Raw genomic sequence first — 17,108 nt, forward strand, 5'->3', positions numbered from 1 at the left:
AATAAGGGCTATGATTTCCTATAATTAGCATGAGTAAAAGTATTTTCGTTTATTCGCAAATATTGAAATAATTGTGAAATAATCAATGATGCAGCTGACAAGTTGTGGAAAGCCAAACCTATCAAATATTGCTATCGTTTTTTCATCCAACTTTTTCTTTTAATAATTATTACAGAAGATTTGAATTTATTCTTTTCACATCCTGTTATTCTTACCCATTTTATTTTATTTTTATGCCCAAACAAAATTTGCACCATGAAAAGAAAGGTAAAAGCTTTGTAGTGGATGAAGCAGCAATAATCAAATCACATATTAATCAAAAAAATTTAACTCAAAGACTTTATTCCCCTGTTAAGCCAAAAATTACCTCACAACTTCCAATTCTTCATGAATTGAATTCTTCTAAAAGAAATGAACAAATTGGATTTGTATGCAATTGTTTTTAGTTATAACTATTTCAGGTAAATTCACTTCTTTTAATTCATTGTGCTTTATGTTGTTTGTAATGAATACAATAAATAAAATATGATTTACTATTCTTTCATTTATCTTTTCAGCTCCCTCAATTGCCACCTTTGCAACCATTTAAAACAAAAGATAACTCCATGTTATTTTCTATTTCACATCAAAGAGGTATTATTCCTTTGAAGCAAAACAGCCCTCTTCGATCTTTAACTCAAGTGAAAACATCAACACAAAATGTGCCTTCAGCTACACCTTCCACGTTTCAAAAGCACTCATCAACTCCACCTCCATCACCAACATTAGAACCTTCCATGAGACTTCCTCCCCTTGGCTCAAGTTCAAAACCTAAATCTGGCATGGCACGCCATTCTTTTGATGGCGTGACGCAACTTTACAAAAACTCATCTCACAGGCGTTCAACTTCACCCTATTTACATTCAGTTGCACCACAATCAATTTCAAAGCGCACTTCATCCGGGACTGTCAATCTTGATCAATTCAAAATGTCTCTTCCATCTTCTGTTCCAGAATCAAAAAGTGTGCTTCGTTTTCTTGCACATGCATGCACTCAACCAGATAGCACAGATTTTGTGTACTGTAGAATTGCAGGGGATGCATGTGACATGTTCAATCCTTATGATATGGAGATTATTTCGCACGAAGAGATTGACAAGCGCTCTTTCTTCACTGCATCTTCAACTGGACTTACACATTACTACGACGATGATTCCGAACACACAAGTATTTCACAATGGCTGGCCGAACTGCGATTGTTTGAGACAGTGGTGCAGATTCCTCTGTTTCGTACATTTCGCACGTGGCGCTGCTTCTCTGCTTGGGAGTGCTATGCCAGGCGGCGGCGTGGTGCTGCAGGCGCATCGCGAATTAGTCGAGACACACTTTTTGGCAAACAAGGCACTGCACAGTGCGCTGCTCGAAGTGAATTCTGCCTGCCTGGCATTCAGCCGCACGCAGATGTTCCACACAGATGATGCGGAAACATACACCCTCGAGCACTTTTCGGAGGAAATGGCGCGGCAAAGTCAGAAGTTCAAGGCACTTTTGGACACTTTTTCCTCGCAGATTGAGCAGATTGTGCAGCGTGCCTGCAGAGAGGTGCTCTGCTCAAAAGGGTTCTTTGACAGTGCTGCCGAACTGTTAGGGCTGCAAAGCAAGAAAAGCGAGGCGGCTGATGCTGCTCAGGACGATGACAACACAGATGGATTCAGCAGCGAGATGCACATGCTGCTTTCTTCGCCTCTCTCTCAAAAGCCGCCACCATCACGGCAGTCAGCAATCAGACTTGTTGTGTCTGGAGACCAGTCGCATTTCGATGCTACACCTGTTGCATCGCCCGATGCAGAAATCGTTTCCTCGCTTTCGTCGACTCCTCAGCTAGCTTCGTCTTCTTTCCTTCTTCGCCATCACTTCTCCCAGCATTCATGTCACCCTCATTTCAGATGAACACATCGCAGCACGACACATCAGCAGCCATATCACCGTTCCCTCCGTTTAGCCTATCAAACAAGACAGCAACCACATCCACTTCATCATCATCATCATCATCATCGAACTTCTTTCTTCTTTCTTTCTTTTCCCACTTCAGCTGGCAAGAGCGAGCCCATCAGCTACACAAAGATGGCAGCCAAGCGGTTGGAATATCGCCGTCTGGTGTGCTTCATCCGGGCAGTTGACTACATCGTCATGGACACTCAACACAAGCTGATTGTGCAAGCAACATCTGAGCTGCTGGACACGCTTCACCGGCGGAGCAAGAGAAAAGCACCGGCAGACCCAGCCACTCCTGCGCTGGACGAAGTGAAGAACCAGCGGATTGCTCGCAGAGCACTGAGCAAGGCAGCAAGCACTGCTGCTATGAAGAAGAAGAAAAAGAAGAAGAAAAAGAAAAATACAAACACAGGAAGAAAAGAGAAAACTGGGCAGACAAGAGAATGCGAAGTGATGGTGGAGGATACAACAGCTCAATGGAGGAGAACAACGAGTTGATGGGATGGAGGGGCAGAAACGGAGAGGAAGACAGAGAAAACGAAGAAACAAACTATGGAGGATATCGAAATAACGAAGAAGAATATGATAATGACAGAGAAGATGAATATGAAGAAGACGATGAAGAGAACGAGGAAGTTAGAAGAAGAAGCAGAAGTACGAAAGAAGTTATTCTTGCACCGCTGTTTAAGACTGAGCTGCTAATCGAAGATGGACGAATGAAATTGTCTCACAATGGAGATGACTTTGAACGGTGCATCAACCAACAGCTGGAAAGATTTGTGAAAGATGTTCTGGCAAACGAAAGATGCATTTTGAGTGGAACGTTCAAGTCGTACACAACACTCAGTGAAATTGGAGGAGGAGGAGGAGATGGAGACGGAGATGAAGAGGAAGACGTTGCAGACGATGGAGGAGATGAAGACGAAGGGGATGAAGTCGGGGAAAATCAGAGGTGATCATCGGAGAGCGGTTGCAGCAGGACAAGCAATATCAGCAGCTGAAGGCGGAAATAGAAAATCAGCTTGTCAGCACATTCACCGCAGTGGTCAACCATGCCGCGAAGTTTAGGCCGTTTTTGAAGATGTACCAGAAGAACATTGAAATGGATGCAGATGCCATTGAAGCAAAGGATCCGCCGACGACATGGTATGCAGAGGCATTGGATGACCATGCTGCTCAGCTGGCTGATGCAGAAGCTCTTCCAAACTGCTTTGAGGTGCAGTTGTTCACAGTGGCAGTGCCACAGCTGAAGCAGGCAGTCAGCGAGTCTGCCAAGCGATGCATTGGAATTCTGCACAATGTGCTGCCTCTGATTGCAGCAAAGAAGCGCACAGCACATTCAGCAGCGATACGATCGGCGTATGGCCAGCTGACAGCGCGGCCGGAGAGTGTGGAGGAGTATGCGTCGTTTCTGGCGACGGTCGATACGATCAACAATCAGCAGGTGCAGCTGCGGCACAACTTCGATGTGGTCGAAGCGTTCTATCAGACCATGCGCGACAACGGAATTGAGGTCAGCAGTTCTGATCAGGCGAATCTGCAGCTGATGGAGAAGAGTATGTCGCAGCTGACAGCAGCATTCACCACAACAGAAAGTGCAGTCGATGAGCAGACACAGCGCTTCAACAGAGAGCTGACGAGACATGTGACAGAATTGAAGGCGCAGATTGGGAAATTGAAGGCGAAAGCAAACGAGCCAAATCTTCTGACGCACCCAGAAGAAGCAACAGCAACGCTGGCTGAGATAGAGCGGCTGACTGCCTCTGCTCAGAGACTGAGATGCGAAGCAGACAAAGCGGTTGGATTCCGACAGCTGTTTGGGGCGAATGTGGATTCGTGGGAGGAGCTGGCAGAAGTTGAGAAGGATATCGCAACGAAGCAGATGCTGTGGCAGAACCTGAGGTATTGGGAAGTGTTTGTGGAGGATATCAAAAAGGCGCCGTTCCAAACGTTGGAGAAGGAGAACGTGCACAGTGCGTATAGCAAGACACTCAAAGTGTATGGCCAGCTTGAGAGAGAGCTGCCACCGAACGCGGTGTGCGATGCATTCCACGAAGGGCTTGCCAAGTTTGGTGCCATCATTCCTTTGATCGATGCCCTGCGGAACGAAGATCTGAAGCCGCATCACTGGATGACTATAAGAGAGACGCTGACTGGATCGCCTGACCATTGGGATCCCCAGTTCTCGCTGGGGTGGATGCTTTCTCGAGTCGCACAGGAGAAAATAGGAGAGCTACGGCAGATCAGCGAAGAGGCATCGCAGGAAGCCGTGCTGACAGAGATGCTGCACAAAATCATAAACAAATGGACGAATTTGGAGCTGCGAACGAAAACCTTCCGAAATGAGAACTATCTTCTGGTCGAAGTGGATGATGTGCTGCGGGAGTACGATGATGCGAATGTACAGCTGGAGACAATCAAAGGTTCAAGACATGCTGATCCAATCAGAGAACAGGTGGATTTCTGGTCGTCGCGGCTGAGCACATTCAACGAGGTGCTCGAGCAATGGCTTGCCTTCCAGAAGAAGTGGCTGGCACTGGAGCCTGTGTTCCAGAACGGAGATCTGCTGAAGGAGCAGGCAGGAAGGTTCCACGAGTGCGACAAGTTCTGGCGGGAGGTGATGAGAAAGACACACGAATTTCCTGCTGCGCTCCGGGCGACGCAGCAACCTGGGCTGGCGTCGATATTCAGGCAACACAACAGCACATTGGAGCAGATTGAGGCAGCGCTGGATGGGCTGCTGAACACAAAGCGCGCTCAATTCGGAAGGTTCTTTTTCCTGCCGAACGACGATTTGTTGGAGATTCTGAAGGAAGGGAAGAACCCGATGCAGGTTATGCCGTACATGAACAAGTTGTTTGACAACATCAAAACACTCAACTTCTCATCGCCTGACGATCCACGAAAAATGGAGGCAATTGGGATGATTTCGGCAGAAGGCGAGATTGTTCCATTTGGCGAAGAGAAAGTGAATCCCCGTGGGAAATCTGTGGAAACGTGGCTGAAGCTGATAGAGACAGCAATGGTAAGATCTCTCAAGACACTTTTAAAGGTGGCATTGAAGAAGCTATTTGCAATTGTGGCAGCAGGAACATCTTCAGCGACAGTTACTGCTTCACCACTTTCATCAGCTACATCTTCTACAATGTCCGCTGTTCAATCTTCTACCGTTCTTCCATCACTGTCATCCTCATCAGCTGGCACTTTCTCAGCCACCGGAACAGCTTCAAATGCACGCCAGCAGTGGATCTTGTCGAACAAAGCGCAGATTGCAATGGCTGGCTCGCAGATCCTGTGGACATCGCAAGTGGAACAGGCATTGGCAGCTGAGCGGTCGTCAGAAGAGCTGAAGAAGATGGCAGCTCGATGTGAAACCACGCTGAGTCTTCTGACAGATCTGGCAAGGGGCCATCTGGATGCTCTGCAGCGTGTGAGTGTTGGTGCATTGATGGTTTTGGAGGTGCATGAGCGCGATGTGGTGGAGGAGCTTATTTCAGAAGGAGTGGGGTCAACTGGAGACTTTGACTGGGCAAAGAGGCTGAGGTATTACTGGGACTCGAGAGAGGACGAATGCACCATAAGGCAGACCAGTGCGTCATTCAGATATGGCTACGAATATCTCGGATGCACATCGAGGCTGGTAATCACTCCTCTTACTGACCAGTGCTATATTACACTCACCTCGGCTCTCCAACAGAAGCTTGGCGGTGCTCCAGCTGGACCTGCTGGAACAGGAAAGACAGAAACTTGCAAAGATCTGTCAAAAGCAGTGGCAAGACAGTGTGTTGTATTCAACTGCTCCGATGGACTGAATGTGGGGACGATGGCACAGATGTTCTCTGGAATGTGCCAGGCAGGCGCATGGTTCTGCTTCGATGAATTCAACAGAATAGACATTGAAGTCTTGTCTGTGGTTGCGCAGCAGATACGGGAAATTCAAAATGCGCAGCAAGCAAATCAGTCCACATTTGTATTCCAAGGTTTTCGAATCCCGTTGAATCCTAGTTGTGCCATTTTCATCACAATGAATCCAGGATATGCTGGTCGAACAGAACTTCCAGATAACCTTAAATCACTCTTCCGCCCAGTTGCCATGACAATCCCTGATTATTCTCTGATAACAGAGATTTTGCTCTTTTCAGAAGGTTTCCGCTCTGCAAAGGTGCTGGCACAAAAAATGACACAACTATATCGACTGGCATCAGAGCAGCTGTCGCAGCAAAAGCACTACGACTTTGGCATGCGTGCTGTGAAATCTGTGCTTGTGATGGCAGGGCAGCTGCGTCGAGACAATGCAGACTTGAGTGAAGAGCAAGTGGTGATACGCGCAATGAGAGAGAGCAACCTGCCAAAGTTCCTTGCAGGTGACATCCCTCTCTTTGAAGCTATTGTCAGAGATCTGTTTCCAGATGCGTTGATTGTGGGAGGAGAACACGATGAGCTGGAGAGGATGATACGTGAAGTGTGCTATGCAAAGGAGTATTCTGTACTCAATTACCAGATGCAGAAGATCATTGAACTCTTCGGCATATGCTGCTTGAGACACGGCGTGATGATTGTGGGGCCAACAAGAGGCGGAAAAACAGTCTGCAGAGAAGTGCTTGCAGAGTCCATGACTCGTTTGCGTAAAGATGTTGGCAGTTCAAATCCGATGTTTCAATCAGTTGAACAGAGAAGGCTCAATCCAAAGGCAATTTCAGCGGAAGAGATGTTTGGCAGCTTCAGTGCACTAACACAGGAGTGGAAAGAAGGGCTGTTGTCGTGCTTTGTTGCTGAGGTTGTGAAGGACGATGGACCAGATCTCAAGTGGATTGTGTTCGATGGGCCAGTTGATACACTCTGGGTTGAGTCGCTAAATACTGTTTTGGATGATTCGCGAACTCTCTGTCTTCCAAACAGAAAGAGAATCAAACTGACTCGAACGGTGTCGCTTCTATTTGAGGTGGAGAATGTGGATGCAGCATCGCCTGCAACCATCTCGCGCTGTGGGATGGTTTATGTGGATCCATCAGGAATGCCATGGCTGGCATTCGTGCAGCGGTGGGCAGCAGAGCTTTCTGATGCTGTGTGGCCATCATTCTTGAAAGCGTATGTTGTCAGTCTGTTTGAGGAGTGGCTGCCTCCATTGTTAGAGGGAGTGACGAAGATGAAAGAGGATATCGCGCAGCCTGTTCTCACAAAGGTGGCAAACGTAACACGTATCATGGAGTCTGCTCTCACACCTGAACATGGCTTCATGCCAGGACCAACATACACAAATTCCGAATTATTGGGATCTGGATCTGAAGACGGACTGATGAATGAAGCTGAAGGGGGTTTGGGAATACGTCGTTCGCAATCCTTCGTCAGAGCACGATCGTCATCTGTGGTAAGTCTCGCATCTGTATCTGGATCTGGAAGTGGAAAGGAGAGAGGAGGGAAAGTTCATGCAACAGATTGGGAAGCATGGATCAGGAGCGTGTTTTTATTTGCGTGTGTTTGGGGCATTGGTGGTGCGCTAGTGGAATCTTCAAGAGAAGCGTTCGATGCGCTGATCAGAAAGTACGTTGAAGGAGTGTTTATGCCAACCACCGATAGTGTGTTTGACATTGTCTTGGATTATGAAAGCAAAGCTCTTGTTCAATGGGATATCCCTGAATACCAGCACAAGTCTGGCACTCCATTTTTCTCGATACTTGTACCAACAATCGACACTGTGCGCTATTTGTTCCTAACTTCGATGCTTATTGACGTGACAAAGCCTGTAATGGTCACTGGAGAAACAGGGGTGGGCAAAAGCATCATTGTTTCTAGTATTTTTTCTGAGAGCTCAAACACCGAAAAATCCGAGGCAGAATCTGCTGTAACATCAATAGCAGCACAGTCAGCTTCATCAGCGTCAGCATCTGCTTCAGCCTCTTTCTCTTCGACCTCAACTTCATCTTCAACATCATCTGGAGCGCTCCCTGAAGAACTGAGCAAGCCGAAACAAAAACGAGTTCCAGTGACTCTTTCATTCAGCGCACAGACAGACAGCAACCGCACACAGCAGATGATTGAAGCCAAACTGCACAACCGAAGAGATCACTTTGCATCAGCGCCTGGCACGCTCACTGTTTTAGTGCTGGAGGACTTCAACATGCCCTCCCCAGACGCCTTTGGCTCGCAGCCGCCACTCGAACTGGTGCGACAGCTACTCGACACAGGCGGATGGTACGATCGGGTGCTGCTTCAGTTCCGACCAATCAAAGGAACAACAACAGTGACCGTGTGTGGACCGCCCGGTGGTGGAAGGAATGTGATGTCGTCGAGAATAAGCTCACTATTTACTCAACTGCGCGTGCCTCAGCCAAGCGAAAAGTCTCTTTTCACAATCTTCTCGTCAATTATGTCTGGAGTGATGGAAGAGAAGCAGTTCACGAGATCTCTTCAGGATATGGTGCCAGCTGTGGTAAGAGCATCCATCGAGCTGTACACACATGCTGTTACTGAACTGAGGCCAACTCCGTCAAAGTCTCACTACAAGTTCAATTTGAGAGATGTGGGGAAGATATTTCAGGGGATGATGAGTGCATCGCCAGAGACTGTGCCTGATGAGGCCGTGCTTCAGCGTCTATGGTGTCACGAATCATTGCGAGTATTTGCGGATAGATTAGTCTCAAAGGAGGACAGGGCAATTGTGACAACGCGCATCTGCGAGCTGGCAAAGCAATACTTTCATGTGCAGTGGAACCACGAAGAACTGTTTGTCTTCAAGACACCGCAGATGTGGGTAGACTTTGCACAGCTGGAGAAGGAAGTCCCTCGACCATATGAGGAAATAGGAGATATTAAACAGCTACAGAATGTGCTTCAATCAGCGTTGGCAGAGTATAACACAATGATCGCGAGCAGAAAGCAAAAAGAAGCAGACCTGGTGTTCTTTGAGGAGGCTGTGGAACATGTGGCGCGGCTCACTCGAATTCTGAGGCAATCAGGTGGACATGCCCTTCTTGTTGGAGTGGGTGGATGTGGAAAGCAGTCGCTTGCACGCTTGGCTGCATTCATTTCTGGATGTGGTTGCTTTGAAATAAGTTTAACCAAAAACTATGGACATAACGAGTTTAGAGAGGATCTGCGAAAGCTGTACATGCAATCAGGGGCTGAAGGAAAATCGATAGTGTTTCTGCTTAGTGACATGCAGATTGTCAGCGAAGCCTTTCTGGAGGATGTTAACTGCATTCTGTCGAGCGGAGAAGTTCCTGGGCTGTTCGACTTCCAGCAACGTGAAGTGGCCATCAAAAAGCTGCGTGCGTGTGCTGGAAGCGATGGAAATGTTCCGAACTCGCCAGAAATGGCAATGCAGTTTCTGATTGATCGTGCGCGAGAGCGGTTGCACATCATTCTGTGCATGTCTCCCATCGGCGATGCATTCAGAAGACGATGCCGGATGTTCCCGTCGCTGGTGAATTGCTGCACCATCGACTGGATCTCCAGCTGGCCACCACGAGCACTCCATTCTGTTTCATTGAAGTATCTCTCTCAGGCTCCGCTTGGACAAGATCCACTTTCCCTGCAGAAGCCTTCATTAGGTTCTTCTTGCTCATTTACTCTTGCATCGCCTGCGGGTGCAAATCATTCGGAATCAGCTGCTTCTTTCCCTCTTTCTGCTTCTTCTGCTTCCATCAACTGCATCGCTACTCCGCTTGTTGAACGTATCGCTGAAACTTGTGTTGAGATACACACTTCGATTGAGGAGGCATCTGAAAGATTCTTTCAGGAGACTAAGCGGAAAACGTATATAACGCCAGCCTTGTTTTTGGAAATGGTGCGTCTGTTTTTGGATCTTATTGGCGAGAAAATGGCAGAGCTGAAAGAACAGATCGAGAAATATGAAGGTGGAATGACAATTATCAGAGAGACGCAAAGGTCGGTGAGGACGATGAAGGAGGAGCTAAAAAGGATGGAGCCAATGCTTGTGCAGCAGAAGGAGCAGATAACTGAGCTTATGGAGCAGATTGAGAAGGACAGAGCACGGACTGAAGATATGCGCGAGGTAGTTTCAGCAGAAGAGGCTGTTGTCAGAGAAGAGCAGGAAAAGGCAGAGGAAATGAAGAATGAGGCGCAGAAGGAGCTAGATACCATTACTCCTGTCTTTCAGGAGGCAACAAAAGCACTTGAATCGCTCTCCAAAGCAGCTGTGAATGAGGTGCGCACCTTTGCGAATCCTCCTGAGCAGGTGAAGAGAGTGATGTTTGCTGTCTGCACACTTTTTGGGAAGAAGAACGATTGGGACTCTGCGCGTGGACTGTTGGCACAGCCAAACTTCATCCAGATGCTGCTGAACTTCGACACTGTAGAAATCACAGAAGCTGTGGATAAGAAGATGAGAGCAAATTATTTGGATGACCCAGACTTTTCGGCAGAGAAGGTTGAGGCAGTGTCAAAGGCTGCGTCAAACATCTGCTCGTGGGTAGTTGCCATCGTGGAGTATGCGCGTGTGAGCAAGATAATCGAGCCGAAAAAGCAGGCCGCAGCGCTTGCTCGTGCGAAATCAGACGAACTGACAGCAAAGCTGAATGCCAAGCGGAAGCAGCTTCATTCACTGGAAGAGGCGCTGGAGGCGCTGGAACAACAGTTTGAGCGAAAGAAGAAAGAACAAGCACAAACAGAGGCAGACATCGAGCAAACACAGCGGAGATTCGCAAATGCAGAGCAGCTTCTGGGCGCACTGGGTGACGAAGGAGAAAGGTGGGAGGAGAAGCTGGTGCAACTGAGAGATTCGCTGAAGTATTTGCAAGGGAGCACTGTCATGGATGCTGCATGTCTGACTTATCTGGGTCCATTTGATGCGCCAAATCGACGGAGGCTTATTGCTCAATGGACAGAAAGCTGTGCCAAGCACGAAATACCAGCTGTGTGCAAAGGAGAAGATTCAGTCTTTTCACTGGAAAGTGATCTTTCCACACCTGTTCAGACAAGAGACTGGCTGATTGAAGGGCTGCCATCTGATGCGCAATCAGTGGAGAATGCGATCATTGCTACTCGGACGAGAAAATGGCCTCTATTTATCGATCCGCAGGGACAAGCAAATCGTTGGATCAGAACGAAAGAGAAGGAGACAAAGCTACGTGTGATGCGACCAGGTGAGCCAAACTTCTTACGAACACTTACAAACGCCATACGGTTTGGGCAGCCGGTGCTACTCGAAGACGTTGGAGAAAGTCTTGAGCCGCAGCTGGGACCGCTGCTGAAGCGACAGATGGTCAATTACAATGGACACAACATCATCCGAATTGGAGACCAGGATGTGGACTACAACACGCGATTTAGACTGTTTATAACAACCAAAATAGCAAACCCAAAATTCCTTCCTGAGATGTTCATGAATACCACAATCATTAACTTTGCTGTTACACAAGATGGATTGGAGGAGCAGCTACTTGGCACAGTTGTGTCGCACGAAAAGGCTGAGATAGAAGAAGAGAAAGACAAGTTGGTAAGGCAGATGGCAGCAGATGCGAAGCTTCTCGATCGCACAGAAGCGCAAATGTTGGCACTGATGAAGGAGACAAGCGTGCAGGAGCTGCTCGATGACTTGGCACTGATCAACACATTAGATCAATCAAAGCAGACATGGAAAGAGATCAAAGACAGAGTGAAAGACGCAGAAGAGGCAGAGCTGCAGCTGCTGGCAGCGAGGGACGAGTTCAGAGCAATGGCCGTGAGGGGCACAGTGTTGTATTTTGTGCTTGTGGACTTGGCCAGCCTTGATCCGATGTATCAGTATTCGCTTCAGTACTTCAGCTCTATTTTCAGCACAGTTCTGGAAAGAACTCCAGCAGCCGATGAGTTGGATTCTCGTCTGCAATCGCTGATTTCTGCACTGACAGAGATGGTCTATTGGAGTGTATCGCGCGGACTGTTCGAGAAGCATCGCATCCTGTTCTCGTTTTACATGACTGTGCAGATAAAAAGAAGAGAAGGGGCCATCTCAGAAACAGACTGGGATGTGTTTGTGCGCGGAACAACTGCACTCCCTCAACCACCTCTTATGACAAAGAGTGGCATGCTGCTTTCACCTATCGGTACTCCGGCTTCTCCTTCCTTCGGAAATGCAAGCAAAATGTATGAATATCAACAGGCACAGCCAGAAATCCCTGCTTCTGTTAGCGAATTTGTTTCGCCACAATGCTGGGCAGAGCTGCGGACAATGGAAGAGCGCTGGGGTGAAGTGTGGAGAGGGATAACAGCAAGTGTGGCAGGAGAAGACTTGGAGCCTGATGATGTTGATGCTGAGCCTGTCTTTTCTCAGAATGACCCTGACTTTACGTTGATAACAGGTGACTCAATTGCACAGCTGCAGCCTTATCACGGTCCTAACTCGTCTTCTCAGCTGACATTTTCTTTGCCCGCCCGGCCTCTCACAACATCTCGCTCAATTTTTGGAAGAACGCTATGGCTGAAAGTTCTTCAAGCGCCTGTTCCCACAATAGAGGAGTTCCCAGAGAGGTGGAATGAAAACTTAACTTCGTTTCAGCGGTTGCTGCTTATTCGAGTCTTGCTGCCGCATCGACTGCAAGGCTGCATGATTGCTTATGTGCGGCAGGAATTGGGCGAGCAATTTATAAAGTCACCTCCACTGGATCTCGAACGAGCACACTCAGACTCATCGTGCCGCTCTCCGATCATATTTGTTCTTTCGCACGGAGCAGATCCAACGCAGCGAGTGATACGCTTTGCACGAGAAAGAGGCTTTGGCGATCGGCTGAGGATGTTGTCGCTGGGACAAGGGCAAGGGCCAGTAGCTGTGGAGATGATGGAGCAGGCAGCACAGAAGGGAGAGTGGGTATTCCTTCAGAACTGTCACTTGGCTGCCTCGTTTATGCAGCAACTTGAGCGTGTGTGCCTATCATTCTCTTTGGCTGAAGCATCGCAGGTGAATGAAGAGTTCAGATTATGGCTAAGTGCAATGCCAACTCCGACTTTTCCTGTGAGTGTGCTGCAGAACAGCATAAAGCTTACAAATGAGCCTCCTGCAGGTGTCAAGGCGAATATGGCAAGGTCGCTGAGAGTGTTGGGAACAAAGACATATGAAAGTGACATTGGCGGAAGAAGGTCATTTGCGTGGAGGAGGTTGCTTATTGGACTGACATTTTTCCATGCTCTTGTGCAAGAAAGAAAGAAGTATGGTGCGCTCGGCTGGAACATCCAATATGAGTTCAATGAAAGCGACTATGAGATATCCATCAGCCATCTTCGGCTGTATCTGACAACAGGCAGCAGTGGAGCTGGTGGAGGCAACAGCGGGAGTGGGATTGGGGCAGGAAATGAGAAGGAAAAGGAAGGGGACATTCCATGGAAAGCACTGAGATACATGACAGGGGTGGTGAACTATGGCGGGCGTGTGACTGATGAATGGGACAAGCGAACGCTGATGGCGCTTCTGCGGCGGTTTTACGAAGAAAGCATTGTGATTCCAGGAAAGCCATATGATCTGGGTGCACCGCGTGTTGGGCAGACTACACTGACGCGGCAGGCTTCGTGTGTGGAACAAGAGCCTGCTGATAACTCTGCCTCCGCAGCTGTCCTTCCTCAGCACGCTTCTCCGCTACCTTCGCCAACCACATCGCCAATGCCAATGCCACTTCAGATGCCGATGCTTTCGCCTCATGTCTCCACAAACTCGATGGCATCCTCTTTGTCTGTGTCGAGTTCTGGCCAGCTGCCATCGCTTGCAGCTATTGGGAGATCAAAGAGCTATGTGAGCACAGCTGGGTATGTGGCTGCATACAAAAGAAACAGATATCTTCTTCCGTCTGATCTGAAGACGCTTTTGCAGCTGCTTCAGTTTGTGGAACGCCTGCCATCCACCGATGAGCCAGAGCTGTTTGGGATGCACAGCAATGCTGAGCAGGCCTTCCAACAGAGCGAAACAGAGCGGATGCTCCAGGCGTTGATAACAATGACGCCACGATCTGCTGCTGGCTCCGAATGCCCCACCCTCTCTCCATCTCCGCTGTGCACTCTGCCTCAGTCACCGCTTGCTGTGTCTTCGCCTTCATTCCGCAATGCCACCCCAGCAGCTATTGGAACACCACAACAATCCGACAAACGCAACAGGAAGGCAATTGAGGCAGCAGACAAAAGCAGATCGAAAGAGCACCTTCCTCTTTCACAGCAGAGATTATCAGTGAAGAGCCTCTCCACCAAACCTTCTGATCGATCACCATCACCGAGTAATGCATCCAATTCCAGCGAGAAGGCGCCCTTGAAAGCGATTGGGGAACTTCTGAGGACAAAGAAGACAGCTGACGAGGAGGTGCTGGAGCTGGCGAAGGAAATCCTGCAGAAGCTGCCTCCGCTGCTGGATCGGTCAGAGGCAGCAGAAGGGGTGCTGCCGCAGTTTGTGTGCGCAGGCGAGAAGGAAAACACAAAGCGAGGCAGAACGGACGAAGCAGCAAAGAGAGAGCACGAGCTGTCTGGTGCTGCACCAACAGGATCGTCTCAGCTGCGTTTGTGGAGTGGGAGCGAAGGGAAGGTTGGAGAAAGCGGACTCCACCCATCGACAGCAGCGAGTGTGAATTCGCTGTCGATTGTGCTGTCGCAGGAGATGGAGCGGTTCAACAGGCTGCTGCAGCTGATGGGCTCGACGCTGCGGGAGCTGGAGAAGGGGATTGCGGGGCTGGTGGTGATGTCGCAGCAGGTGGAGGAGGTGTACGATGCGATGCTGAAGCACACAGTGCCAGGGGTGTGGAGGGCAAGTGCGTATCCATCGCTGCTGAAGCTGGGAGCATGGGTGGACGATGTTGTGCGGAGAGTTGCATTCTTCCGGCACTGGTTGCGTGAAGGTGTGCCGAAGGTGTTCTGGCTGCCTGGCTTTTTCTATCCACAGGGCTTTCTCACAGCTGTGCTGCAGACATATGCCAGGAAGCACCGTGTGGCCATCGACACACTCCGCTTCCGCCACACGCCTCTGCTCTCACCCGACGACAAGATATGCTCCGCCCAATCATCATCTTTGTCATCGTCTTCTTCCTTGTCGTATGCAACCTCCTTTCCCTCTTCTTCAACATCTGTAACGCTGCCATCATCATTGTCTGTCTCATCTGCCATCTCCACATTCACCTCTCCACCCTCAGCTTACTCTTGCAACATGCTGTCGTTGTCAGCAAGTGTCGCATCCTCTTCTGCGCTGGGTGCTCCTCCAGATGGTGTTCTAGTGTCAGGCCTGTTTGTTGAAGGAGCGCGGTGGGACTTTTCGACGATGCAGCTGGCAGAAGCGCTGCCAGGGGAAATGTTTGCAGCGATGCCTGTGATCCACTTTGTGCCTCAGAAGGACTACAGCCCCCCGCCAGCATGCTATGTTGCTCCACTCTACAAGACCGCCCAGCGCCAGGGGCAGCTGTCGACGACTGGACAGTCCACCAACTTCATCACCACTGTTGTGCTCAGCACACTCCTCCCCTCTGACCATTGGATCCTTCGTGGAGTGGCGCTGCTGTGCGAACCCAAAATGCTTTCTGACAGCTGAAACACACTTCAATCAATTCACGTTTGAGCAGCCCGAATGTCATGGATTACTTTATGCATTTATAACAGTCTTCATTTACCATGTTTTTTATGTTTCTTTCCGTTTGTGTGTGTATGTGTGTATGTAATCTTGATATGTTGGTATGTTTTATGTGCAATTGGCGTTTCATTTCCTTCGTATATTTTTTCATTTCTTTTCTTTTTTTCATTTCCATGTTTGATGTGTTGTTATTACAATCTTTTCATTTTGGACAAAAACTCCTTTTTCTTTTGTTGCAAAGGTTTTTGTGTGAGAATTGATAATCTGGAAATAACAATTGAAAAATGAGGGGAAAAAAAGACCCGAACACAACAAAGAAAGTTTTCAAATTTATTGCTCAGAACCAGGTGAAACGAATTGCCGTTAATTCTAGATAGCACAATTTTCACAGATAGTTCTCATTTCCATTAAAATAAAATTAAATAAAAAAATAAAAAATGTTTATGAAAATGAGATGTGAATATTTTGAATGGATCATGCAATAAAAGCATTTATTCTCAATTGTGAAATCATCAACAAACAGCACAATTATTTCAATCTCCTTTTGCTTTCATTCTTTTTTCGCTTTTAGCATATGCCTTTATACATCCGGAGCAATTCCCACATAGAAATAATCAATCGTCTCTTTCTCTTCGTATGTTCCTGTTGGCATTGAATTCAACTTCACTAGCAACTTATCGGTAAGACATTTGCAACTGTTTTTGTCTTTCATATTTCTCATCCTGCAAAGTGAATGAATTTGTGTATCCAGCTATTCGGCATACTGCACATTACTAGCTGCTTTTTTTTGGATTCAGGAAATGAATTGTTCCTTTATCTTGCCCAACTGTCAAGTAATTCAGAACTTAATCAGCAGAATTATCGTTTCATGTAAAAGACAATCAAGCGCTTCGGATAATCATGAGGAACTTTCTGTAGGCACTTGGATGTTAAATCACAACTGAAGAAATTGATACATGGAAATCCACTTGTAGAATCCAATCAGAAGAGTGGAAATAAAGCGATGAAACAGTCAATTGATAAGAGTCATTGAATGGAAGAAAAGTGCAAACGAATCGAATTGCAAAAAGCTTTTTGCTTTAATATCATTTTCAAACAGGACGCTGACTCACATTAATTTCAATATTCTAAACACACAAAATGTTTTGATGATAAATGATGAAATTCAATTCAAATCAATAAAACTATTCCCAAAAATATCGATACAGTATTCCAAGTGTTAATATGGTCTGTGATAAACAAAATAAATCAATTTTTCGATTTGCAATCGTTTCTGAATGCAAAGCCTTTGCCTGCAGAAAGAATCAAGAAATGAGTCATTGATAAAAATTCGATTTCTTGTTCATCACATTTGCTCAAAAATAGAAGCTTCATTAAAAGTTGCATGAATTGATCGTTTAGAGAAAAATCTGGATAAAATTTCACAATTCGACTTGCTAGCTCGGGAAGCTTAAAAACGAATGTTGTGATTATTCACTCATAATGAGGATCATCAAAGAATAGCATTCTTGATTTATGTTCAACAACGTGTTGTATCAGTAATTTTGATGTATTTCAGAAATTTTCTATGTATTTTGTTGTTTTTCCAAATTATGTGCGTGCT

The 17,108-nt window shown here is 47.4% G+C and overlaps 1 protein-coding gene across 1 annotated transcript; it reads left to right on the forward strand.

The window, feature by feature from the left end:
- Positions 1–605: 605 nt before the first annotated feature.
- Positions 606–15,742, forward strand: MONOS_18333 (putative dynein heavy chain 6, axonemal; the record flags this gene model as incomplete). The annotated part of the gene is made up of 5 exons (XM_067871344.1): positions 606–1,206; positions 1,319–1,909; positions 2,072–2,467; positions 2,551–2,926; positions 3,043–15,742. 5 exons carry the CDS (start codon positions 606–608, stop codon positions 15,464–15,466), a joined length of 14,388 nt encoding a protein of 4,795 aa, XP_067719063.1. The 3' UTR covers positions 15,467–15,742.
- Between the last annotated feature and the right edge of the window lie 1,366 nt (positions 15,743–17,108).

This window comes from Monocercomonoides exilis, assembly GCF_001643675.1.
Source record: "Monocercomonoides exilis strain PA203 chromosome Unknown scaffold66-335014, whole genome shotgun sequence".
Taxonomy (NCBI): Eukaryota; Preaxostyla; order Oxymonadida; family Polymastigidae; genus Monocercomonoides; species Monocercomonoides exilis.